General features: G+C 37.2%; 1 protein-coding gene across 2 annotated transcripts; it reads right to left on the reverse strand.

Annotated features, from left to right (window-relative positions):
• On the reverse strand, positions 1-24,767 carry LOC139939909 (Y+L amino acid transporter 2-like). Of its 2 annotated transcripts, none has more exons than XM_071937157.1 (12): positions 24,332-24,767; positions 16,297-16,414; positions 15,118-15,441; positions 14,249-14,374; positions 13,127-13,220; positions 12,372-12,416; positions 11,439-11,562; positions 7,460-7,563; positions 4,666-4,762; positions 3,714-3,863; positions 3,026-3,203; positions 1-2,388 (listed from the first exon to the last, which is right to left on the reverse strand). In XM_071937157.1, exons 1-12 carry the CDS (start codon positions 24,422-24,424, stop codon positions 2,327-2,329), a joined length of 1,515 nt encoding a protein of 504 aa, XP_071793258.1. In that variant the 5' UTR covers positions 24,425-24,767; the 3' UTR covers positions 1-2,326. The 2 variants fall into 2 exon arrangements, with proteins under 2 accessions (XP_071793258.1, XP_071792562.1); XM_071936461.1 differs by lacking the exon at positions 24,332-24,767 and adding an exon at positions 18,357-19,068.
• Between the last annotated feature and the right edge of the window lie 1,898 nt (positions 24,768-26,665).

The following is a 26,665-nucleotide window of genomic DNA, read 5'->3' on the forward strand; positions in this document are numbered from 1 at the left end:
TTGAACTCTCACTGGAATGTTTTATTTTTTCCCCAGCAATTTAAGTGTACGTACAATGGGGCTGTACAATAAAGTGTTTATTAACAGACAAAGAAGATTTAAAAACAAAAAGAAAAGATTGATATGAATACACATTTAGACTGACGTATTTAAAATAAAACTAATTTTTTTAGCAGCATTAGCCCCTAGACCCACTAGTTAAAAGCTTGGAGTGGGTGGGACTGGAAACTTTGACCCCGGCTTGGTACATGTAGGCAGTGGCAGAAAGGGGTGGGGGCATGGGTTAAGTTTGGCCCAGAACTGTATATGGAACACAATTTTTTTTACAGAGAAGATAAAAGGTTACACAATAAATAACAGCAATGCCAGCTACCATTAAAGTGTATACGCACGTAGCTTTACAAATAAATGATGGTGACTGCAATACTGATCACACTAAAACCACCTATGTGCGATACATTCCCTGTCTGCAGTTATGAGTATAGCACTGTTACATAACAGGCTGCCAGACTATTCTTTTTTCCCTGCATTTTTTTTTTACCACAAACTCGGATTGCAGGATCACAGATCCAAGCTGAGAATTCATCCCCGTTTCGAAAACCTTTAATGGCCTTAATTTCAATATTTCCTATTTAAAGGCACCAACACAATAAAATTTAATAAAATCAACATTTGTTTTAAAATGGATATTTGACATAAGTTCATTAAAGCATAAACTGTACATAAACTTCATAAATTAACACTAAAAATATCAACTCACTTCATTCCTTTTAATTAATCTAAAAAGCATTTTCAGATACTTTTATAACAATATGATTTCAGGCTTATTAAAATCAACAGCACACAAATTATCTAATCTTTAAATATTTCAACTTAAAATTGTCAATATAAATCTTTGCATCCAGCTCTCTTAATTTCCACTTCAAAAAGAATCGTGGCCTAAACAGAAAATACAGTAAAAGGGAGACTTTTGAAACAAAAAAAACATGTTAAGTTTTACAAAAAGATGACAAATTCACAGTGATGTCAAATTCATAAAAGTCCTAAAACTAAATAACATATATTATTCTTTCATATCTTTATTACTCATTCATATAATTTGTTTGTTTTTAAACATTTTATAAACATCTGCAAGACCCTGATTCTATTAACAAAAATAAAGATCACACATTCTTTAGTTTGTTTTTTAAAATTTCAACTAAACACCCAAAAAAAATCTGAATAAGAGAACCCCAGAGTACCGCACTGAACGTAGGGTCATAGATTGGATAGTGAAGGGGCTGCGGGTACCAACCACATCTCTGGCTGCATCATTGTCAAAAGGACACCAACTCTCAGAAATCTAAAAAACGATTCATGCATGAAACGATTCCTGAATGAAACACTTCATGCATGAATCGTTTCTCAGATTGACATAGTATGGTGTGAAAATTTAATTATACAAACCATATTACTTAAAAGGGAATTCTTTCTTAAAACAGTTTATACAGCTGCAGTGCTTCTCATGAAGTAAAGTTTTATGGTTGATCATTTTTGGAGTAGTTGATAATCTATGACCCTACCCATACAGTGGTGATCTCTCTATTCTTTAATTGACTTTGTTTTGGGTGAAACACTCCAACGCATCATACAGCCATCGCGGATCACCAATGGTGTAACCACACATTTTAACATGGGTGGAGGAGGGGCACCAGCACACCAACCACAAAACAAGATTTCCAACCTGATGAATATGCATGAGCTAATATACTGCTCTCTTGTTGGTGGGGCACCAGCACCAACCACAAAACAGATATCGAACCTGATTAATATACAAGAGCTAATAATGCTCTCTGGTTGGTGGAACAATAATGGCAAGCTGTTGATTTATTACCAGAATGTCTCTCTGCCCAACCATAACAAAATGAGACAAAATCCCAACACAAAATGAAGATATGTAGCTTGTAGAATTAAAACTATAAATTTCTTCATGTTGGATTTTCTCAGGCGGGGGGATGAGAATTAATGCAGTATATTTGTGCAAAACCTTTTGGTATCTTGCCAAACTTATTTTTAAAAAGAAGAAAACAAAAGATGTCCCCCATCACATTCTTGTGTGATGAAAACGTGGCTTTCAGATAAATAGATTGCTATTTTATATTATGCAGTATCCCCATTATGCTATTTGGTACAGAGTTTGCAAACCAAAAGGAATGGAGGCATTTAGCATTTATTTTCCTACGACTACCGCTTTATCAGAAATTATAGGTAAAAGCTTTACAGAGTTTTTTCCTTGAAGAATATTCTTGTTGTGGTATTGTGTCCGGGTGGTTCTTGAACTGTGTCATCACTTCTTCTTCTCTTCATTGGTGACTAGGAACAGCTTTTGGCACCAGTGAGTGACACCAACTACAGAAATTAAAACGTGAAACTCAAATTAAACATGTGCAAGTGTCAAAGCACAGGGAGTTCTGTCTAAAATTCCAGGCAAAAATGAATGCAAGAAGCAGTTCTGTACTTTTCCTCAAATCTCAGTTAAATGCATCTTTCCTCAAATCTCAGTTAAATGTATCGTTTCTCAAATCTCAGTTAAATGTATCGTTTTTCAAATCTCAATTCTGTATCTTTCCTTCAATCTCATTTCGGTATCTTTCCTTTAATCTCATTACGGTACCTTGCCTCGAATCTCAATTCATATCTTTCCTTCTTTCTCAATTCAGTATATTTCCTTCATTCTCAATTCTGAATATTTCTTCTAATAACAACTCAGTTTCTTTCCTTCTTCCTCAATTCAGTATCTTCCCTTCTTTCTCAGTGAGTTCTGTATCTTTCCTCCAGTATCAATTCTGCATTCATCTCAATTCTGTTTTTCCTCTAAATCTCAACTCAAAACTTGTTCTCATCTCTGTATCTTTCATCAAATCTCAAACTGGTATCTTCCCTTCAATCTCAGTTCTGCATCATTCCCAAACCTCAAGTCAGTATCTTTCACCAAATTTCAACTCTAAAATATCTATCCTCCAATCAAAGTCTCAACCTTGCTTACCTTCAATCTTATGGAGGAATTTCGGAATCTTAGCAGGTCTGATTAAGATGAAGTAGAATGGTACTCCCGTTAAGGTGATGGCAACCCCTATAAGGGTGTCTAACGGAGCCGAGATTGTCCCCAAGACAACCAGGGCAAATGATGCAATGGTGAAGAAGATAGGTAGACCAATGAAAACCTATGAGCAGGGAAGAATACATAATTACAAACCAATCTCATAGGACCCTTCTTCGTAAACCTGTTGGGAAAAAGTTAGCCTTTTACTCAGGTGGGATTTGAACCCAGGACCTTTTTATAATCATTCTAGAGCAGATGTCTTATCACTAGAACACATTTTACCAGGTAGCCAGAGGCAGTTTGAATCCTACGTTTTAGCAGCAAGTACTGCATTAATTTGTAAGATGTTAAATTTGTATCAGGGATAAAGAGCATTAATGCATGTTATTTTCCCAGTACAATCACTGTACGCTGAAAACTTTCCCTGAGTCTTGTGAAAAAATCCACAGACAAATTACTCTGGTGGAATCTGCAGAGCGAAAACTGGAATTTCTGACCAGAACCAAGGCTTAAGGGTTAAGCCGTCATAACCAATCATATTTACCCATGTGAGCGTCTTTTAATAAACTTTATAAAAGTACTACAATTGTTTATAACAATTCTACAATTTGCTGAAGGAAACTGCACGAACCTTGTATGGTCTTGACATTTCAGGTTTCTTCCATCGTAGATATAACAGTCCGGCAGACAGAGCCCCACTGGATGTCCACAGGACAAAGTTGAAATAGTTGATGAGTGTGTAGACATCCTTGGCAAACACGTACACACATGTCAGGAATGTCTGAGGAAGTACAGAGATAACAAAGTTATTCCAAATTTGAAGATAATTGGAGAATTAGATAATGGTTCCTGATGAAAACTTTTTACCTAGAGGTTGAATTTCAATTTGTTTTTAAAGCTGCCTAAGCACAACAAGTAGCATGAAGCAAAATTATGCTTGCTAGAATAAGGTTACCAGCAAATATACTATGTCGCATCGCATGTAGAATCTGTGACTGGTATCCTGCTCATTTTCCCTAAAGCAGAATCAGTTTTTTTTTACTTAAGCAGCTCTATGTGTTTCGGCCGAGAATAGACCTGTAAATCTTAAATGTATTCAATCATCAAGACCAATTCAGTACCAATTGTACCCTTTACAATGTCTCCAAGATAGAATAGCCTGTTCAAGATATAAGACCAAACATTTGGGTTTTGTGTTATTAAGAGTAGATTATTTTATAGGATTTAAGACAGCATATTGTCTCAATGCCTTGTGAATTATGGTTTACTATTACCCCTAAAGCAATTTCATGCTCAACTTTCCAGACTACAAACTTTCCAGATGAAAAATCTACGAAATCTGTGTTGATTAATGGACAATCCAGTGAACGATTTCCTTCGAAGAGCAAAATGCTCCGCAAAATGTCTCAATTGCTACTCAAAAATCATCATTTGCTACTCAATATTATCATTCAGTGTGTACAAAACTTTCCACTCTAAATATTTTGCTCAGCAAAATTGCTGGACGAAAAATCGTTCCCTGCAATCTACAAAGAAATCTGATTGGACTGGAAAGGTTTGGATGATGTAATTTGTTGACATACCACGACGAGGAGAGAAGGCATAGGGGTCTTCCTCTTGATATCAATCATAGCAAGGACATTAGGCAGCTGTCTATCTCTCGCCCCAACGAAGAACATCCTACAACAAGAAAAACACATTGATAAAAAGAATGCAATCCGGTATCCAGTAACCCTAATTGTTAAATACTGAATCAATCCCAATAGCAATTGGTGTAATAAGAGTCTTTTGAATTCTGAGAAATTATCAAAAGTTTTTTTAAAGCCAATGGACCCTTTCGGTAAACAGTGTTGTCCAAGGCCCACACTTTGTGTACCACAACTTCTATATCAAATAACAAACCTGTGAAAATTTAGGCTCAATCGGTCATCAGAGTCGGGAGAAAACAATGGAAAAACCCACCCTTAATTCCGCGCGTTTCGCCGTGTCATGACATGTGTTTCAAATAAATCCGTAATTCTCGATATTGTTTTGCTGTTTTCTCAAAAAGTAAAGCATTTCATGGAATAATATTTCAAGAGAAGTCTTTCACCATTGCCTTCTGTAAACCCTGTAAGTTATTTGTAAATCTGTGAGCTTTTTTATTTTTGTCTGAACCGAAAGGGTCCAATGGCTTTAAACCTTAGTCTGAACTCCAACCCACTACGGCTTACATTATTCAGCACAACTCCACAGCTTTCTTTATTGTAAGCAAAACTGTATGCCTAAGAATTATTAGTTTTTTGAATTCTGCAAGTGAATCTCTTTAAGATAATGTAATACTTGATTGCATCAGTTTTCTTCACTAATGATTGTTGGTTAACAAGTGGATTTTCAAACCTTAGGTTGATAATTGTGAACTAAGTGCAGAAAGCCACAGTTGAAAGTGCCATGCAATTTGGTTTAAACAAGAGGGTAAAATATAAAAAGTTCAATAGTTCAAAACTTGCAAAGTCATGTGTGGAAGCATGGACTATATCAAGACCGTAAACCAAAGATCTCAGTTTTTCAAGAAATATATTTTAAGAAGTCAATGTTTTGAATCCAAACTTAAGTTTGGGTGTGCCTTTTTTTTAAACTGGACAATCAATTTTAAATCCACAGGTAATCCTGATAAAGTAAATCGCCTTTTGTTACGATTCAAAACAGATTAAAAACATTTTTAACCCACCTTCCTCCATTAACTATTAGTTGTTGCTTGTTTTACCCTTTAATAATATTGTCAGTAGATCTAGACATAATTGATCAGTAAGTTTCCTACAGTGACATTAAATATCACATAATCAGTAACATGTACCCATCTGTGATATTCAGTAGCATTGTGTTTGGAGTGCAAAGAATGAATGAAAAATTTAAAAGGTCAAAACTGAGTAAAGTTGTAAAGCATGATCTCGTTGCTGAAAATGAGATGCACTGAAGTTGGACTTGAATATGGTAACAAATGGACTGAACGAGTGTGAAAAATCAAAGTTAAATTGCCATTTCTTGTTCTGAACTTTGTGGTTTTGTTGAGTTTCAAATTTAAGTATCGTCGCCTTCCATACAGAGTGTTGGTAGAAAAACATTGAGTGAGAAGTAAAATTATGAGAGGTCAGTTCTTTAGATTTTGTTCAGATTTTTTTTCCAATCACAAAGCTTGAATTCATGTTATCATTTTATTTCTACAATCAAAAATTATAAGACATGAAACACAATAAAGCGGACGAGTTTGCATCAGTTTTCCCTAATTGTTATGTCAAGTACTTGAAACAACCCAAAAAGTGTTCCAGTATGTGAATAGACATGCAGGCTAATATTGAAAATGTTTGACTTGGTTATTCGGTAGCATGGACCCATCTGCGCTACTCAGGAGCATTATGTTTAGCGCTATTCAGGAGCATTATGTTTAGAGTGCCCTTCATTTTCAATTAGTGGGCGTCATTGAGTCATCGGAGGGTGGGTTTGACTCCTGGTGATGACACTTGGGTCCTTGCAATGACCAGAGACTAATGTAAAGCAAACATTGATAGATTATTGTAAAATGCACTATGTAAGAACAACTTATTATTTATTATTATTATGAATATATTATTGTAAATTTGTCATTCCATTAAGGAAAATTGAGGATGATTTAAAAAAGGAAGACTTTTAACAAATTTAATAAACTAAAACTATTTTCAGTATAGGCCTGCATGCCCCTTTATATTGAAATACTTATTTGGGTGGGTGGTTTCAGGTACTTGCACAAATTTACAACCACTGGAAGAGCTACTGATGTGGTGGATGCAAAGTGGTCCCCTTTGTTGCGTTTATTGTCATTACAGGAAACTTTGTTCTCTTTGTTTACAGTTATAGAATAGACTATTACACACACATACATGGCGGACCAAATTTGCGTAAATTAATTACACGACAGCATCAGCAAAGTCTGTCATCTCTTGTAGGAAGCGCACAAAAAATGGATGTACTGGCATGTAAAGAATTTTAATGCGATTTCACTTCTGCAATGACAAAAGATTATCTCTAGTGTTTATTTTTTTACGTTTTAGATATTAAATATTTTTTAAAGAAGATAAATTCAGAATAATGCAACACATTTTGTGGCATTCCACTTTGGACACTGTAGGAGTTCAACAATCAGATTGTAATGTACTCTACCAACATTGAATTCAACCATCAGATAATCTGTTACCATTGGTCTTATAATGATACGAGTTTGACAATATTCTTTTAAAACTGATGTTATTGTCAACTATGCCTTACAAATTACGCATAATCTGGCCTTGATCATTATCAATGATTCGTTTGAAAAACAACCTCCGTGCATGTGTGTAATAGTCTACATTGGTCAACAATTACCTAGATAAGCCGAGAAGGCTTCCGTTATTTGAGCCAAATGTCGACATCGCAACGAACACTGGCATACACCATGCAAAGACCCCCAAGACCTTGATACCAAATGTCTGAATAAAACAGCCAAAAAAACAGCAACAGTTTTTACATCGCTCTGATGATGGAAATAGTGATAAATGCTTACCTGGTTCTATCATGGAGGGAAAGGGGGACACGGGTCTTTCATTGTATTGTTGCTTTGGCAATGCAACTTACCTCCAATGTTCAATAGTTTTTGGCTGGCTTTTAAGTGAAACAAACATTTAAGCATGATTGCATAATGGAGACAAAAGCATGAAGTACAATATCTGTCAGGTCAATATACAATGATGGTAACCCTGGTTATAAAGCCCTGGCCCTCCTAGTGACTGATCAGTCAATATCATTCAACTTCATTCAGGGTTCAGAATTTGAAGGTTGCCTCAACTTTGATAATAAAAAAGGTTACAAAGAAATGCAAGTTGAAATGGAGGAAATAGAGATGTTTCTTATCTAACTGGAAAGCAGTCTTGTGTTTCTAAACGTGTGCTGTAATGCAAATGAGATTAGGAGCAGTATGATCAGAAGCAATTTGAAAAAGAAAAATTTTGAAGAAAGAAAATTGTAAAAGTAATGGCTGCATTGATACTGTAAAATTCATGATAACAGCAAGATGTATACCTTGGGTAAAATGAATCAAAAATGTAAAGATGCTATTAAATATTTGTGCAGTAGGTTTTTCAAGACACAAACGGAAGTAGTAATAGAAGATATTTCAGACAATACTGACAACAACAAAAAACAAAAAAATCAGACAGTCCCGGCCCAGATAACTTTGTTTTAGGTAATTTAAAAATGTAAGCCCACTTTCAATCCTCCAACCAAAAGTACACACCTTTTAAGTTTTACACTAAAATAAACTATGACGAAAAAAAATGTGTTCAAGAGAATCTAATGAGTTGATTCAAAACTTCATACTTTGTCTATGTGTACATGATATGTATACCTTGAGAAAGACAGAAAACCCCCATTATTAGATCCCAAGGTTGACATGGCAACAGAAACCGGCAAAATCCAAGCAACAACTCCTAGTAGTTTCTGGCCGAATAGCTAATTATTGCACCAAAATAATAAAGGAAATTAGTAACTCGAATCACCTGGCTGAATACTATTTTGTTAAATTTGTGACGAACGTTGAGCTGCTTCTTGAAAAAACTTTATAAGAAAACTTCTAATTGATGGACAGCAAGTTTGTATATTGCTTATTTTGGAATCTTGTCCCCTCAAAATTAATAAGTGTGCCTCAATAATCAAGATGATGTGCCGTAAAAAATTGCTATCAATTTGTTCATATCTTGTATTAGGGCAAATTTTTAGTCAGGTGGTCCTGAAATGTACAAAGAAACGGCTGGAATTGCCTAGGTAGCCAAGGACGTTTGTTTAGAACACTTAGAAAGAAATTGACAATTGCCTTTGTTCACATAAAAACCCATTGGAATGATATCAACTGATCGGTTTAAAAAGGAGTGTCAGTGCTCAGTTTCTCATCTAACGGTGAGGTAGCCTTAAACAACTCTAGCAACCAAATGTTTAAATCTCTTTAGCCGTGTTTCCAAACTTGTGCTGGAATGTAAATAAGGTAAAAAGCATTTATAAGTAATATGATTAGAAGCAATTTTAAAAGGAGAAGAAGAAAAAAAGCTATAGAAAATTGCAAATGTCATGGCTGCATTGATTTTTTTAATTCATGATAAAAGCCAGGAAAATACTTTTGGTAAAATGACTGAAAATTGATACAAAAAAAATGAAAACCCAATAAATATTTGTCATCATTGGTACAATGGCACAAGATAACATTGTTTTTGTTTTTTGACTTCGCTCAGCAATTTTTCATAGCAAACAACTTGGACTGAACTTATTTTGTTCAAACTGAATGCCAATATTGAGTTGCAAATAAGTTTTGGTTTTTTTTCCCCCCTACAGTTTGTATATATTTTGCTCTGAAACCGTTTGCTGGAAACAACATACTTTAGTTACTGATCTCATAACCAAGACGCCATGACCAAACCAATCCATTCAGTAGAGGTCTGGTCAGAGTACAACCCGTACAAACCCCATGGCCTGATTGACTGATATTTGATACGAAATACTTCCTGCTGGATGTTTCTTGAAAACAAAAACCAATCTTCTTACCAAAAGCATTCATTTCACTTGATGAATAAATTTAAATAAAAATATGATTGCATAAATATAAAAGATGTTTGAGAGAAGCGTAAAATTTATTAAAAAAAAAAATTGCTTGGTGTATATACCTTGAGAAGGCAAGGAAACTTCCATTATTAGATCCCAAGGTTGACATGGCAACAGACAGCGGCATTATCCAAGCAATAATTCCCAGCAGTTTTACTCCGAATTGCTAACAACGTGGCCCCGATAAATAACAGAAGAAGTTAGCCACATAGAATCTCTGGCCCTGAACCACTTTAAAATGTTCACTAACTAGGGATCAGGTTAGTGGTTTTTGTTCCCTGTTTTTCACCTTTGTGGACCCCGGTTCGAATCCCACCTCAGACTGGAGCCATGTGGATCGGGTTTTTAGTCCCTACCTGGACATTGGTTTTCCCATTAGGGTTTTCCTCCCACATCTAAAACTGACATCCTTTTTTTCCTGTTATTGGTGCTAATTGTGCTGTTGGATGTGTAATCATTTTTTGCCGACTGTTCTTCAAAGAAATAATGTCCAAATGATGGATTTTAGTTCTAGGAGTGATGACGCAAACAAGCATGTAGTTTAATTTACACTAACAAACATACAAATGACTTGGGCATGAGTGTTTTGCATAATTAACCCAAAATGTAAAACAGAGTTTTAAATGTTGGAGTTTTTAAATCGTATGCTGAATGTGTCTTTATACCTTGAAAACGCAAGGAAGTTCCCATTATTGGATCCAAAGGTTGACATAGCAACAGAAAGCGGCATTATCCAAGCCAGAATTCCGAGAAGCTTAAGGCCATATGTCTAATACAGCCATAAAATAACAGAGGATGGAAACAATTCTGCAAACTAAATCTCCCCTCCACCCAAACCTTATCCTCAATTCAAAAGAGAAGAACTTAACTGGAAAACTGGTGCAGCTTTAAGAGTCTACCCAAATCTAACATAATATTTGAGGTACCAGTTGAACAGATATTTGACTGTACCTCTTATGTTTAAGTTAAAGTATACTTCCACAACTTTGAAACAAAATTTGCCGAATCTTGCATTAAAGTCCTTGACTACCCAACCCTGTATCTTGCTATTTGAGGTTTGTGTCTTCCATACTCCCAGGGATATTTGCTCCCATCTCAGTGTAGACTTGTGGGCAAGTTGTTCAATATTTGTCACGATGATAGCGTACCAACTCTCTCTGCGAATCCCGCATCACTGGTAATGTTCTTGTGAGACTGCTGGCTCCTGAGAGACTACTCCTCTCGCAAAAACAGTCCAATTTAGTTGTCGGAGTCAGCATCCCCACAAGAGAGCAGTAGTCTTGCGAGAGTAGTCTCCTCAGACAACAACAGTATCGTGCGAGTCCCCAAAAGGCTGTTACGCTATCACCGTAAGAAACATGTAATGACTTGTCCACAAGTCTAGTCTTAGTGTTACTTTCAAAGGTTGACCAACACATCTTCTATTATCATTTTCAGTCAACTATAAGTCTGGTTAGTGTGTAACAACAAAAACTGTTTATAATATAACATAGCTATTCAGTAGAGATCTTTCTTTTATTTTCAAAAGTCTGGAGTAATGATCTTCACTGCTGTTGTATTGGCAGTTTCTTCTGCAGCTGATCAGAACATGCACAGTGGACGCATCCAACTTGTGATCTGTATGTCCAAACATTTTTAACTATAAAAGAAAGATCTCCACTTGCTCAGTACATAATGAAGTAAAATTTCAATCGCTTTCTCAAACAAAAACGCTTACCACAGCGACGGCATCAGATGCAAGTAACTCTTGAGGTGTCATTGCGGTGAAGTAGGCAACATTGGCAAAAACGTAAAATATTGTCACTATCGTCATGGTAATATAAATAGCACGGGGTAGATTTCTGCACATGAATTGAAACAAAAAAAGTTGAAATTTAATAAAATTCAAAGAAACAAGGTAATTTTAATTATGTTGGTGTAATGTTGAGTGGATGATATCGAACAAATAGACAAAGCCTGGTGAGATCTTAACTCATGTGTCAATACAAACCATGTAGATTTTATTCAGTGCTTTAAAATGATTGGAAAAGGAGCACTAGGCTGGAAATTCTTGGTTCAGACCTTGAATTACACAACAGTCACAAATGTTTCCCATATTGTCCGCTACGTCTTGCATGAATTTAAACACAGTGCGCATGGACCATTCCCACCATTTAGAGGGTCAATTTCTTTGCATATATTTTGACTCCCATTATTATGGAGAGGATAGGCATTAAGCTTGGGCGATATCATGATATTATCGAATATCGCGATATTAATTTGGAAACGATTTCGATATCGGATGGATTTGGTTGTAATCGAAACTGCGATATATCGTGATATCGATTAAATATCGAAATGTATTTGCTAGCTGAGACATCTTGCACCCCATAGGTTTGGAGTAAAACCAGAAGAATAGGTCATAAGAACACCTCTCTTATGCTATGACTGTCTCTTCTACAACTTTCACTTGGAGTTTGAAGACTGATGATGTCAAATTTAATTAATCGCGAATATCCCAATGTATTGTCGGCGATATATCGTGAATAAAATAAATCGATATCGCCCAAGCTTAATAGGCATGTGTGAAATAATACAAGATTCTTGTATAGCACTTTATCATAACTGATGAGCATCTCATAGCACACAGATGTGTTGCCTAATCACTTACTTATATGGATTCTTTAGTTCCTCAACAACATTGTTCAAGTTATACCTGTAGCATGGAAGAGTAAATGAAACAACACAAACTAATTAATGGCAATTCACCAAACCAATGGAAGAACAATTATCAACAGCAGCTCTCCCTTAGTGTGGTCCACTGAAAAAATGCTATTCACTTTTAACTTTTGCATTCCACTTTTGAATGTCCAGTGGTAAAGTTGGGTAGTTTAGTTTTGGAAAGCATACCCATCAAATGTAAAGTTCTGGACTAGTAAAAAGCTGGTTGACTATAATGACATAACAAGGTTAATACTGAAACTGGTCCTGCTTGCTTATCACTGAAAACGTTATGGGCAAACTTTGATCAGCGATGGTTTCAGGTGAATCCCAAGCTATAACTAACAAATAAAAACATTCATTCAAACACATTCAACACACTCATTGTTGGGGTACCCGCTGCCAAAACATAGGATTCGAACTGCCTCTAGCCACCGGGCAACCTTGGTAGTCTAGTTGGTAAGACACTGCTCTAGAATTGCAAGGGTCGTGGGTTCGAATCCCACCCGAGTAACATGCCTGTGATATTTGTTCACAGGACTTGCGAAAGTACTGAGTATACAGTGCTAACACACATCGATGTATTGGTAAAAAAAAAAAATTAACATTCATTCATGTACATATAAATGGTCAAGGAAGGTATTGGCTATCATACATGAGGTCAATCTCATTAAAAAAAACTTGATTAATTAACACCCAACTTACCAGCCTGCATATGAGAAAAGGCCAGAGTATAAGGCATTTCCAAGGCCACCGTATGTTGTCCCTTCAAATGAATTCTCAAAACTGGTTGTATCACCTGCAATAAATAGACACACAAACATGCCTCTTTAATAGCAACACAGGTTAGCAGCCGTTATTTAGTGCAGGGACTAGACCTATTATTACACCTTAGTTTTGGCCTTTGTGCCCTTCAAAACTTGCTCAAAGACTTTAAGATTTTCCCAATTCCAGGCCAGAAATGTACAGCACTATTCTTTGCCACTCAAAAAAGATTTCTGTGAAGTTGCCCATCTGAGTCAGGGCTCAAATTTGGGAGAAAAATAATCAACAAGAACGCAGGATTTCTAACTCAAAATGTTTACTGTACAATACCAGAATCAAAACAAGAATGAACAACCTCCTGACACTGCTATAGTTTAAAGCCATTGGACCCTTTCGGTAAACAGTGTTGTCCAAGGCCCACACTTTGTGTACCACAACTTCTATATCAAATAACAAACCTGTGAAAATTTAGGCTCAATCGGTCATCGGAGTCGGGAGAAAATAACGGGGAAAACCCACCCTTGTTTCCGCGCGTTTCGCCGTGTCATGACATGTGCTTAAAATAAATCCATAATAACGAGAATTTTTATTGTTTTGCTGTTTTCTCAAAAAGTAAAGCATTTCATGGAATAATATTTCAAGAGAAGTCTTTCATCATTGCCTTCTGTAAACCCTGTAAGTTATTTGTAAATCTGTGAACTTTTATTTTTGTTCTGAACCGAAAGGGTCCAATGGCTTTAACATGCATAATGTTTTTGTTTGAACTATATAAAGCTTTTAGGAAAACATGTTACAAGAGAAGATTTCTCTTATCTGTCTTTTGGAATATTATGTATACTTCATTACTCAATCAAATCAGACTCAAAGTCAACACTTGTGCATAAATATTTTGTTTTTGTTCATAATATTACACAGTGAGGTATTTTTTATTCAATGAAATACACATGACCGCCAGACCTGTCCAATCATAAGTTAACTGGCCATCAACACTAAAACCATTGGCCTTAGGCCCGCAGTCCAGTGTATAATTCGAGCCATGTGAATGAAATGTCCTTATTTTACCTCTGAATATCTGCACTGCACCCATGACAATGATGATTGTCAGTGCCAGCATCTTGAACACGGTGAAGACGTTTTGCACGGCAGTCGTCAAGCGTACACTGAAGATGTTGAAGAAACCGCACAACACTACATGGAAACCAGAATGTCCAATTTAGGATTTAAATCCCGATATGTGACCTGCTCCAATAAAAATTGGCATAAAGTCGAAAATGTTATTACAAGGAAGGGAACAGTTGAGCTCTTTAACCCATTTCAAAAAACACTCGACTTTTAAAAACCTTTTCCCTATATACAGACGCAGTCCAACAATATGAACACTGAGGGCGCACTTGGGTTCCCTACATTTGTATCATTTGTTCTTTCTAACTTTTTGTTCTCTCCTTTGAACCTCTCAGAGACTTTGTACACAAAATTCCTTGTTGAGCACCCCAGTCATTAAAGAATTCCCCTATGGAGACCCTTTGTGTTTCCCTTTTCCTGTTTTCATCTCGTTCTCCTTAAAGGTAGTGAATATGAAATCATCCTCTCAGGGCCATCTTTAACTTGGGTCTGAATAGTGGGATCATGATGCATGTGTCCTTAAGTAAGGCATTCTAACACCCTTCGCCCTCAGATAAATCTTACATCAACCTCTATGGCTACTCTAAGGTTTGATACTTCACTGAGGCAACAAAGACAATTACCTCCATGCCCCATGGTCATTGCCTTGGTGCCCTTGAAATGATCCAGTAGATATTTACAATTTCCTCATAGGGTGGTGCCCTAATCAAGTAAAAAATGTGTTGGTGCCCTTGCCCTTTAAAGGGCACCAAGGCCTGTACTCTACCTCTAAGCCTCTACTCCTAACATTCACGGTGCAATATACTCACACACTGAGTTCAAGGCAAGTAGCTGAATGGCAATGATCGGTGGTTCGCAATCCGCAGACGGGAAAAATGGCTGCACGGCATAACGCCCGAATGTGATCGCCACCACTGCACAAGAGGCTGGCACTTGCATAATAAGTGACACCCACAAAAACAGGAACGCAGCGAATTCACCGTAGATCTCTCTGAGATAGAAGTAGAACCCCCCAGACGATGGGAACATGGTGCCCAGTTCGGCGAAGCAGAGGGCACCCAGGAGAGAGATGATACCCGCTAGTACCCATACTATCACGGTCATTCCCACAGAGCTAACACCCAGCAGAACACCTGTTAACGAGGACAAAGGGAGGAAGCAATAGGTTAACAATACTCAAACATTGGTTTCATTCACTAAAACTCTACTAAGAATTCCAGTGCATCAGCTGTTGTTTCATTTTCATCCACCCTGCTGTCCCCTTATGGAACAGTCTTTGGGCAGGTCTTTATAGTCGGACGCGCAATGGACATTTTGACGTGCAATCATAAAAATCAGTTTATAGTCATCGCTGAAGCATATAAACTTTTTAAGATCGTCGCGTCAAGATTTCCATCACAAAACCATCACGCGACCGACTCTTACCCAGCCTTTCCAGTCTCTGTTGTTGGCAACATGACTGGGGAAGGGATTTAGTCCTTCACGTGTGCATGAACACCTTCTTCTTCAATACATAAACCAGCAGAGTGTTTCCTGGGTACCATACATAAACCAGCAGAGTGTTTCCTGGGTACCATACACCTTTGTTTTCTGTTGTCTAGCAACTCTTGAGTTGCTGGGAATTATTTGATAAGCCAATCAGAGCGTTGAAACCCATTTCATTAGCCAATCACAATGTTTCTTTTAAGCTTTCAATCTGATTCTTATTTTAATTCTGTTCGTTGACCTTGTTAATGTCTGTTGGGCTATTGTTTACATTCACTCACTATTATATTTAAAAAACAAAAACAAAAACAAGATCTTGGTTTTTGTTGTCAACAAGTTGATTTTCAATGGCTGGAGATTTACAGTTCCAATCTAACCTTTTTTCTTATAAATTGTGAGATGAGTTCAGAGAAATGTGATTTATTGCTTGATGAAAAAGTGTTCATGTGAGCATTGTTTTGAGACTTGGTATGATTGTGAAAGTTAGACTTTTCTTGACAAACCTTTAGGGGATACAAAAATCCCGGACCCGATGATGGTGCCAACATTGATGGCTACTCCACTCAGCAAGGTTATCTGACGCTGTAATTTGACTGTGCTGCCATCTTCTGAATTACTCAACTGCAAAAAACAAATAGTAATAAATAATGATGAATCTATAAATGCAAAGAAATTTGAGCAATGGTGACAAAAATTGATGAAAACTTCATCATAACATAATCTTTTCATAGGCTAGATGCTGACTTTTTCAAATGTCAATTTGATTGGAGTTATTTTTAAATACTATAAGGATGGGACATGTATTTGCTCAGTTAAAGAAAATAACAATTTTTAGTTTCAAGTCAATTTGCATTAAATTTGCATCCCATAAAAAGCATGACTGCAGGTTTACTGTAGCAATGCGTTACAATGGTCCCACACTAAAACATGAAACTAACTTTTTGTTCATCGTTTTTTTAATTTTTTGTGTGTGTTGATTGTTTAAATTTTTAACTTTGTAAATAAGAATTTAGTCAGACTTTGGGTTGTTTTATAATACAAATAAACAAACCACATTATCTTGATCTAAACATGTACTGGGTACTAGGTAACAATGTAATTTAAAGGGTTTCCGAGGAATTCATATCTCCAAAATACAGGACACATAATATCATTTGTAGCCCAACCATTGGAACAATTTGAGGCACAGCTTCATTGGTATACAGTTAAACCACATGTTTCCCAAGGTTTTGTTGGTTTAGCCCACAGATTATTAGCCAAGCCAGGCCCACACTGAGTGGTAGATACAGGGGGCATGATCTGTGAAGCCACCCTGTGCTGAAATCAATTCAACATCTGCTTAATTTAGTCAGGTCAATTGGATCCGAATTGTACTGAATCTTCTGTCCACTCCGTTTGTGGAATCTGATATGAATTAAATCAGACTTGCCGAACTTTAACTTATGGAACATCCCAAAACAGAACAGAAATTTGATAAGGCACGGGACAATAGCAAATTGTTATCATGACAAAAGGTACAGTTGTCCTTGCCTAAGGTTTTTGTTACAAATCACTGGGCTTTATGTTTATGTTTTGGATCTTGTTGCATTTTCCAGAGTAAGATGCCTGGACAGGCTGTCTACAGGTCACTGTGTGTTACCTGAAAATGAAAAGGTGTTTAAATTGTTTATGTTGATCGAACACTATTTGAAGACATCAGATATTAAAAACCACTCAATTTTAATTTGAAAGTGTTCAAATTAGATAGAGTGGTTTTTAATAACTTTTAACTTGTTCCATGTTGAGCATACAACTGCACAACTGGCTAAAAAGAACATAAAATCTATAAACAATGAAAAGACTTTGAATTTATTTTTCAAAGCAATCACATTACCTATAACTTGAGCCTAATAAAAACCTTAGAGAAATTTTGTTTAAATCCTTTAATTAGGCCTAACAATCAATCAGTCATTGAAGTTCAAAAAGTCTGTGTTTTTCAAGAATTTTTTCTATGGACAAATTTTGACAGATGATTCTTTTTCAAAACATCAGACATAGCATCTAAAAATCAGACTTTGACTGAACTACACCCCATCCGGGGAATAATATTTCACACAAGCTTTTCTTTAAAAACGAAAGGGTAATTATAGGCAGGGCATGGTGAGGTATCAATATATATTTGGTTTGCAGTAACACCATGTGTGTATCTACTTGCCAAGTAGAGTTTGTTCTAGAGGTCTTGCTTTATTCTCCTGATGATGACTAGAGCAAGCTAGTCGAAATGTTGAGACCAATTTCAAGAACCGACTCCGCAGTAGTACAGTTAATTATGATCCTTTAAGCTAAAGTAGTATAGTAGTCCCAGCGGCCTATTTCTATACCATCCGCCCAGGTAATATAGTTAATACGCAGTACTTTTCAGAACTTAGAAGTCTCCCGAACACCCAAACAATCTACTCAGCGGTAGAAGAATAAAACAAGACAGTTGTCTAGAACAAACTCTACCCCGCAAGTAGATACACACATGGTGTTACCGCAAACCAAATATATAAAAGGCAAATTATTGAGTATAAAATCAACTTACGAGTAATTCCTTATCATCTTGTCCAATATCAATTTCATCGGAATCAGACAGGTCTTCCAATCCTATCTCTGAAATGTGTCCTTCCGACAACATGTTCGAAGACATTGGAAAAGGCAAAAGACTCGATCCAAAAACAATGACATGTGACCAGTTTGTTTTGTTTTTGTTTACGTTTTGGGGGAAGGGGGTGACGTAACTAAGTACTGGTGAATTTCCAGAGAGTACATTGATTTGTTTGTTGTGTTGTGGGTTTATCTTTATCTCAACCGCAAATAATTTTTGGGACCTGGGCAGGGGAATCCAGGACTAGGAGAGAGAAAAAAATTAAAATGTAAAATTTCTCAATTGTCCAAAAGCTTTCAACTTGAAAGATATTTAGTCGTTCGCCCCATCCAATATTCAAATCAACATTTCATAACTCCATGCAATAACTGAACACTGCCCATGCTGGCCGACACTGCCATTGACAGTAGAGTATAGTGCACTGTCCTGTATGCAGCATATCCGTACAAATACAGTCAATGTGATTGTCTATTTTGCCACGTTTTAAAATGAAAGAGTCCTTGACCGTGCAATGCATGCACCGGTAAAGAATCGAAAGGTCCCACCATACATACGTCAACATTTAAAAAAATCGTCTGGAGTTCAAAGCAAAGTCGGCAGTGAAATACCAACTAGTAGAAATCCACCAACACGGCGGCACTAAACTGACAGTGACATGATACGAAGGGCATTCCCCACGATCGCTTTATTTTGTGAATTGTAAAACATCATAATCAGAATAGTCAGCATCCGCGTGGGTTTGCTACATATTTTTCGCATTGGAAATTAGGGTACAAGACGATGGGTTGAAACGTGTGATTGGTTGAACGAGAGAGGGCGTGTTTTCCCTGATGAAGCAGTTTAATGCCACACTAATGTGAAGCACTCCATAAAAGTGTTTCAAATATTAGTTTCAACTTGTGAACGGCCATCGACTGAACTGAAAATAGTTCGAGTTATTTTTAATTCCTCTGAAATTTAAATTATTGAAGGTGAAAATTATTACACGCATCGTCACTTTTTAAAGGAAATCTTGAGGACGGTGACAAGTGAAAAAATTGATAAGTTCAAACTCAACTTATTTTAGTACAAATAACTTGTTCGCGTGTCCATTTTCCTACATGTTGAAACACTTATTGGGTGGTTTCAGTTAGGCCTATAGTATGGCTTCCAACCCCGCTCGAACAATGTAGATGCAAAAACTAATCTTGTCAGGAAGAAGGCTTTTTCCATTGTGGTACTATAGGCGGTCTACACTCCCTGTAGATTAGGCCTACATGGCTACTTAAAATAACCACAGTTAGCCCATAGTAAACTTTAGCATCGCTAAGTTCAAGCAACTTTCAACCGCATGTAGGACTACCCCAGAAACGCATTCCTACCTCCATGGTTCAAGCAACTGTCAACCGCATGAACGCCAGAAGCGCGGGAATAACGCCCGTGAAGTTCACATTTTTGCATAATGCATATAAGCTCTGAGACCGTCGTGCAGTGATCTAAATTTCATTCAAACTAGGCCCTAGGTCGTTTCTTAAAGCACAGTTTTAAACAATTTGCACAAAAAAACACAAAGCGAAGACCTAAGGTAATGATACCCATGCCGATTGCAGAGTCACTTTTTAGTCATAACAGCCACTGCACGTTTTACTGAATTTCAAAAGGGTGTCGGGGTCGCGCCGAAGAAAGAAAGCAGATCTCAGTGTATCAGCGCAACTGTGATCAAACAAAAGCAGTCTGGAATTTCCCACAGTCTCGGACTATAGCAATTATAGCAGCAAACCGAATAGTATGGACCTACTATGTGTAATTTCCTGTCTATAAAGTAGAAATGATAGGAAATTGCTCTGTGACTTAATTTCCTGAAACGGTTGAGCTACCGAGGTGACCAAACAGTCAAGATGCTCCGGTGGGGGTAAAGCAAAGGTGACCTGGGCACTTTTGGGAACCTCTTCAATTTGGTTCAATGAATTGCAAAAATCCTAGATACTTTTGTGATTAAAACCATTGGATGACGTCCATGGTCAAACATAAACGCGTTGGCAAAGCGATTCCGGAACGTGGAGCCTATTTTAAGTATTTTCTCCCATTTCAAGTGGCACAACTTTTCATGGTTCGGAGGCATCATTTCATTATTTTTAATGACAATATCTCTCACTAACTCCAAATCAGTTGAAATATCTCACACTACATCTTTAAATATAAAGAATTAAACGCAAATCAAATCACACTCGACACGGTCTAATGACTTTTTTATTGCTTTTTTGTGATCGTTCTTCCAATCACGTAATCTTGTTTGCACAAACCTCATAAAGGTTTGTCGGTCTTTACATTATTGAGCGAGCGTGAAAATGAAGCTTGAAACACTATTTTAATACAGCCCTTTATTAACCTATCACATAATAACTGGTTGTTTTACCTCACTGTTGACAAACATGCTTGAACATGAATTTTGAGTTATCAAAGTAACAGACTTTCCTTGGTAACAGAGCAAATTGCTTCACAAAATGTACCATCAGTCACATACTCGAAAAATCATCATTTGCTACCCAATATTTATTAGCATTCAGTGTGTACAAACAATTTCCAGTCCAAATATTTCGCTCTGAAAATTGCAGGACGGCCGGAACCACTCCCTGTATATCAACTCTTTTCCGAACGCTTCCAGATTTGTGATAAGTAATTTCAAAGCCCGTTTTGACATCCAAATAAAAAAGTTTGCTTATTATAGCTTTTACCGAACTGACTTTGTTCAATAATTCTCACATTCCACAGTTCAGGTTTTGTACATATATGTTGTTCTTATTAGTTGTGGGATATAACAATTCTAGGAAACTTGTCTACATAAACTCCCCCGAAGCAGAAAAAAAAAATAGTATATATATTGATAACAGCATTGAGCATCAACAGGAGGCCTGCGGCGACAATGATCCGCACAACAATAAGAAAACTCCTTTCCTTTTTACTAATAGTTGCACCACAGTCCGGATAGTTTGTTGCCCCGTATGTTGAAGTATGCCCTTCGCCAACCTGTTGACTTCAGTCCATAATCAGAAACCCATCTAATTATTGTCTGTATAGGAATACAATGGTTTCACATGGGTCAAACTTGACCTTTATCCGGCTATTCAAACAATGGCGATAAACAATACTTTTACAGCCGAGGGGTATATTATACTATGTGGAAATATTATGTGTATATTACTAACTGGACTGCTCAGCAAACACTTTTAAAAAAACATGAGTACAAACTAATTTGCTTTTAACTTGGGCTCGCGTTCAGCCTATATTAAATGGACCGCTTGAATAAAAAGCCTGCACACAAGTATTTTTAGGCGGCCAACATTAATAAGGACTCTTGCATCAGTGCATCACGGTACACCAACGTTACTTCAGTTATAAGGACATTGAAACTGTGCATTGTCCTTCCTCCATAAAGGCATGAGAAGATGTAATTTCATGAGCACGTACGGCCGCAGATAAATTACCCAGCAACAGGGTTCGGTAATTGTTACAAATTTAGCGCTTGTGTGATAGAAAGTACTCCTTGCACACATAAGCAAAATATAAACAGTTATAAAAGTTCACAACTTATAATGTTGGCACAGCAAAGTCCCACATACCAGTAGGGCTACATTAACTTTTTCAGAGACATGTTACTATGTGTATAATGTGCAATTAACTTAAACGCATTTCATTGCATGTTAAATATTATCCGTATTGTATAATAACAAAACAGCAAAATCAGGAATTCCTTACGCTTCGACCATTTTGCCTAAACCAATGTCCTTACATGGTCATTCCATGGAGATCATCCTACCTCCACGGTCCTCTTACCTTGGTTATTGTTTATTAGCATTTCATGTAAATGGTCAGGGTGTAAATGGTGATGGTGCAAGATATCAAACTGATAATCGGGCTCATTTTCTTATCATTATAAGCCATATTTGAACTGCCGAAGGCAAACACGTAACTGGTGGGTGTGTGAACCACGTGGGGTTCCATTTTCCCCGCCTTCCCCACGCCCTGGGTCACAAAAGGAGGGAAAACCACGGAGGAAGAAAGGAGGAAAATACTATAACTTCGCTAAATCCCAATGTCCGGGCTATTAAATCACAAGGGATTTAGTGGCGAATTCTTTGCATATTAATTTTGACGTGAACATTGTGTCACCCTGTGTGGTTACGTAAAACTTGAGTGGAATCTTCAGCAGCTGGTTGTAAAAGAAAATCAGACCATCTGTGAGGTTCATTGTTTTTAGCGAATGATTGACACAATGAGATATAGCCCCCCCCCCCCCCCCCCCCGATGATAAACTACTTTATCACTGTGGATTATAATATTAAAAGGGCATACAACAGTTCGAATGAAAACATTAAAAGTTAAACAACAATGGTTTAAGGACGCTATTTACCTTTTTTGTTGATGCAACATTAATACTATTGATATTTTTGTTATGATTTTCACCATCTTGGATTTTGTTGATGCACCATTATACATTAATATTAATAACACACAATGATTAAACATAAATTATTTTATTACTTGTTATCAACAAGTTTCGTTAATTTTCTTCCATTTTCATTGCCATCTAGTTGTCTTCCTTTAGACAAATGTTTATGAAGATTCTTTGAAAAAAAAAATGACAATGATCGTGGTCAAATAAACTATTGTAACGGCACATACGATGAGATCGGGATCATGGAGTTCACATCGAAGTTGCAAAAGTGTTTCGAATATTTTGTGGGCCTAAACAATAAAAAATTAAAGGTACAACTTGGCAAGGACCTAAATATATGTTTTCAGTTGACGGGTTCTGACTGGTTGTTGAAAAATCAAAACAAAAGAGTATGGAAGGGGGGTCATGTCAATAATGTATGGTTAAAACTTATTAGAGATTTTGTGGAATTGGGCCTATAAGGGTTTTTTTTATAACATCCAGTAAAGAATACATTGGTGTTCGTTATGATCTATTCCTTGCTCATCATGGTATGACGTGTCCTACTTGAAGCTGTGTACTCATTGTGTGCTTGGAATCTTAGGAATTCCTTAGATAATTTTCGGTAGGCCTACGAGAGAATGGAGGTAGACCCTCTTTGCTCTATCTACCACTGAGCCGTGTATAAATGAACAAATTGAGGACCCTTTTAAGCATGGGATACACTCCTGGCATAATAATGTGAACAGAATCTATTACGCAATCTACATAGGCCTATCAATACACTTATCAAGTGACCATGCATTAAAAACTCATGACCTATTTTGAAGGGCATAAATATTGATTCGGACAACATTTTGCCAATAGTAAAACGCTGCAATTTAATGTAGAGGGGTCTACAGTTATTATACCAGCAGCCTACCAGCCAATATAAGAAGCACTTTACTCGGTTTACTCATGGGTGAATTGTTATTTCTACATCTGGAGGGAGGATGGTTTGCTCGAATGGTACCATGCGGTTCAAATGAAAGTCTTGCAATTAATTTTAGAACTGGCCCTAGCCTATGTGGACTCCTCCGGACGGTAACGATGTCGTCCTAACACAGGGCTACCTTGCTCTTTGACTAAACTAAACTGACCAACGAAAAGGGGCATCCTCCCACCCCTCAGCTCGATAATTAAGTCGTGTGTAAGGGGATGACAAAACCTTTTTGGTGCCCCATTTATATCAGCATATCTTTCCAGGCCATCCACGCACTAACCTAACAGCCGTCGTGGGTAGATATCGACCTACGACCGTCCAGTCATGGAGAAACCTCCACGGTTAGACGGTCGATTGATGCTGGGCCCTTTTATGTACCTTGGCCCAAGGTTAACCCCCTACCAGAAACAGGTGCAAACCCGATAATCTACAAGTACAACTCAGTGCAAAATACTTCTCCATTATTGAAAATACAAATACATTCGTGTGAGATAACCTCTATGGTGTGTGACCTACCCTAGATGTTGCATCTTCGTTGTCTGGTGATTCACGATGACCTGCTCCGTTCGTCTGGCCAGTTGAACCGTTTGCCGATTTAGGCTCCTCCATGATCGATGATGATGATGATAAATGATGCACGGAAACTATGCACAATGGGCAGCAAGAAAAGGTGATTCCAAAGGCCTTTGTGGTTGTCTGTGTTGCTTAACGTTACTGGCCTGTAAGAGGTTGAACTGCTCGGACTAGCATACGGTCTTCGCCGGCAAAATGTTCATTTTTCCGGGTTGAAACACAAGAACGTACCGCCGCCGGACAAAGCGCTACGGTATTCTACACTCGAGCAATGACAACAAACGCCTGGTGGTGGTGTATATCTGCTGTGCAGCTTGAGGTTGCGTGTAGCCTCATGCGTCCAACTGTGCTTATGTGACAGACACAACGGCTGTTCTATGTTCACTTCCATAAAGTTCGTCTGGTCATCAAGAATGATTCAAGCGTCTTTTCGTTTGATGTTTGAAAAGAGTGATAGTACAAGCCAATATAATTTAGTTTATTATTTTTTTTTCACGTGACAATATTGTCCGTTACTTTTCAAGCTGTGTATGGACAAACATTGTGTTTTCCAATCTCTAAAATGGTAAAATCACTCATATAAAATAAACAGTATTGTGTGATTGGTTTATGCTTCAAATTCTCTTGTTTCGTGAACTCTAGAAGATTGAAAACTAGTCTTTTATGCCTAATTTCAAAAGTATAAGAAATTCCGTACCTTGACCAACTTTTTACTAAAAATACAAAATTTTGAAGGTTTGTTGCACAATATTAATTGATGCATAGACATAAGACGTAATCAGAGGAAATAATAAAAGTTTAAAGCTGTGTGTTAATGAAACATCAATAGAATGTGTACACACTGGAGACTATTCGTAATTGTCAAAGACCAGTCTACTCACTTGGTGTATCTCAACATGCATAAAATAAGAAACCTGTGAAAATTTGAGCTCAATTGGTCGTCGAAGTTGCGAGATAATAATGAAAGAAAAAACACCCTTGTCACATGAAGTTGTGTGCTTTCAGATGCTTTATTTCGACCTAGTAAGAATTAGATTTTGAGGTCTCGAAATCAAATTCCTGGAAAACTATGTTACTTGACAGGGAGCCGTACTTCTAACAATGTGTTATACTATCAACAGCTCCCCATTGCTCGTTACCATACCAAGTAAGGTTTTATGCTAATAATGATTTAGAGTAATCGCCAATTAAACTGCCTTAACGGATACACAATAAAACACCAGAATAAAACCAGGCCTTGTCTGTCTTATAATGGGCGTTATGATCTTTTTTACAACCGTCCGATGTCTGTTTGTGGAAACAAAGATGTCATGCAATATAAGATCCGACCAGACCGTCACTTCTTAATTACAACAAACGAGAAGATGCTATTTGTGTCTGTTATTCATTGTATTGATTAATTAATGTCTTGTCATTGAGTGAGGTCAGCGTCTTCTGGTGAAGGACAGTAAATACCACTGATTACGTAACCATATGTCAAACTCCTGAATAGTGTTTATGATCCGCAGACGCCATCTTTTAAATTCAATTCAAATTCAATGTTGGTTTATTTTCATATAAAAATACAAGACCAAATAAAAAGTCATAGACTAATGGCATTTGGTTAACAATAAAATTACATCAAAAATATATGTACAAGTTTACATGATAAGACAATAATTATTATTTAAAATATTACTATAGTTAAACAGACAAACAGGAATTGGGAAAACCGCTATGGACATGAGGGGGAACTTGTGGACACAAAATAAAAACAAAACAAGGGAGTTTAAAACAAAACAGCAACATTCTGTAGGCAAGGGAGGTTTGGACACAACATGAGCACAAAGGAAATGAAACGGAGCGGTTGTATGTATTGTTCTTTCTCTGTCTGATAATAATAGGCATTGTTTTTTTGGTCACTGTTTACGCTAGGGCCATCGCCGCTCCGAGTGAAAGTTAGTGTGTGAACTTGGGTCGATTTCACAAAGAGTTAGGACAAGTCCTAATTAGGACTAGCCTAGGAGATATCAAAAGCGTATAGTCCTGAGTTAGGACTCTTCCTCGAGATAAGACAAGTCTTAACTCTTTGTGAAATCGATCCCTGGTGATGTATGAAATACACAACTGAGTGTTCACGCCTGCATACTTCGGGAAGCATTGGAGGTAATTGCCTCCGTGCCCCCTGGTCATTGCCTCGGTGCCCTTGAAACACAATGGAAATTTGTAATTTCCTTGCGGAGTGCCCTTTACAAGGAGAAATGGCATTGGTGCCTGGTTTGGCGTGCTCTATTATGG

This window comes from Asterias amurensis, chromosome 1 (assembly GCF_032118995.1).
Source record: "Asterias amurensis chromosome 1, ASM3211899v1".
Classification (NCBI taxonomy): Eukaryota; Metazoa; Echinodermata; class Asteroidea; order Forcipulatida; family Asteriidae; genus Asterias; species Asterias amurensis.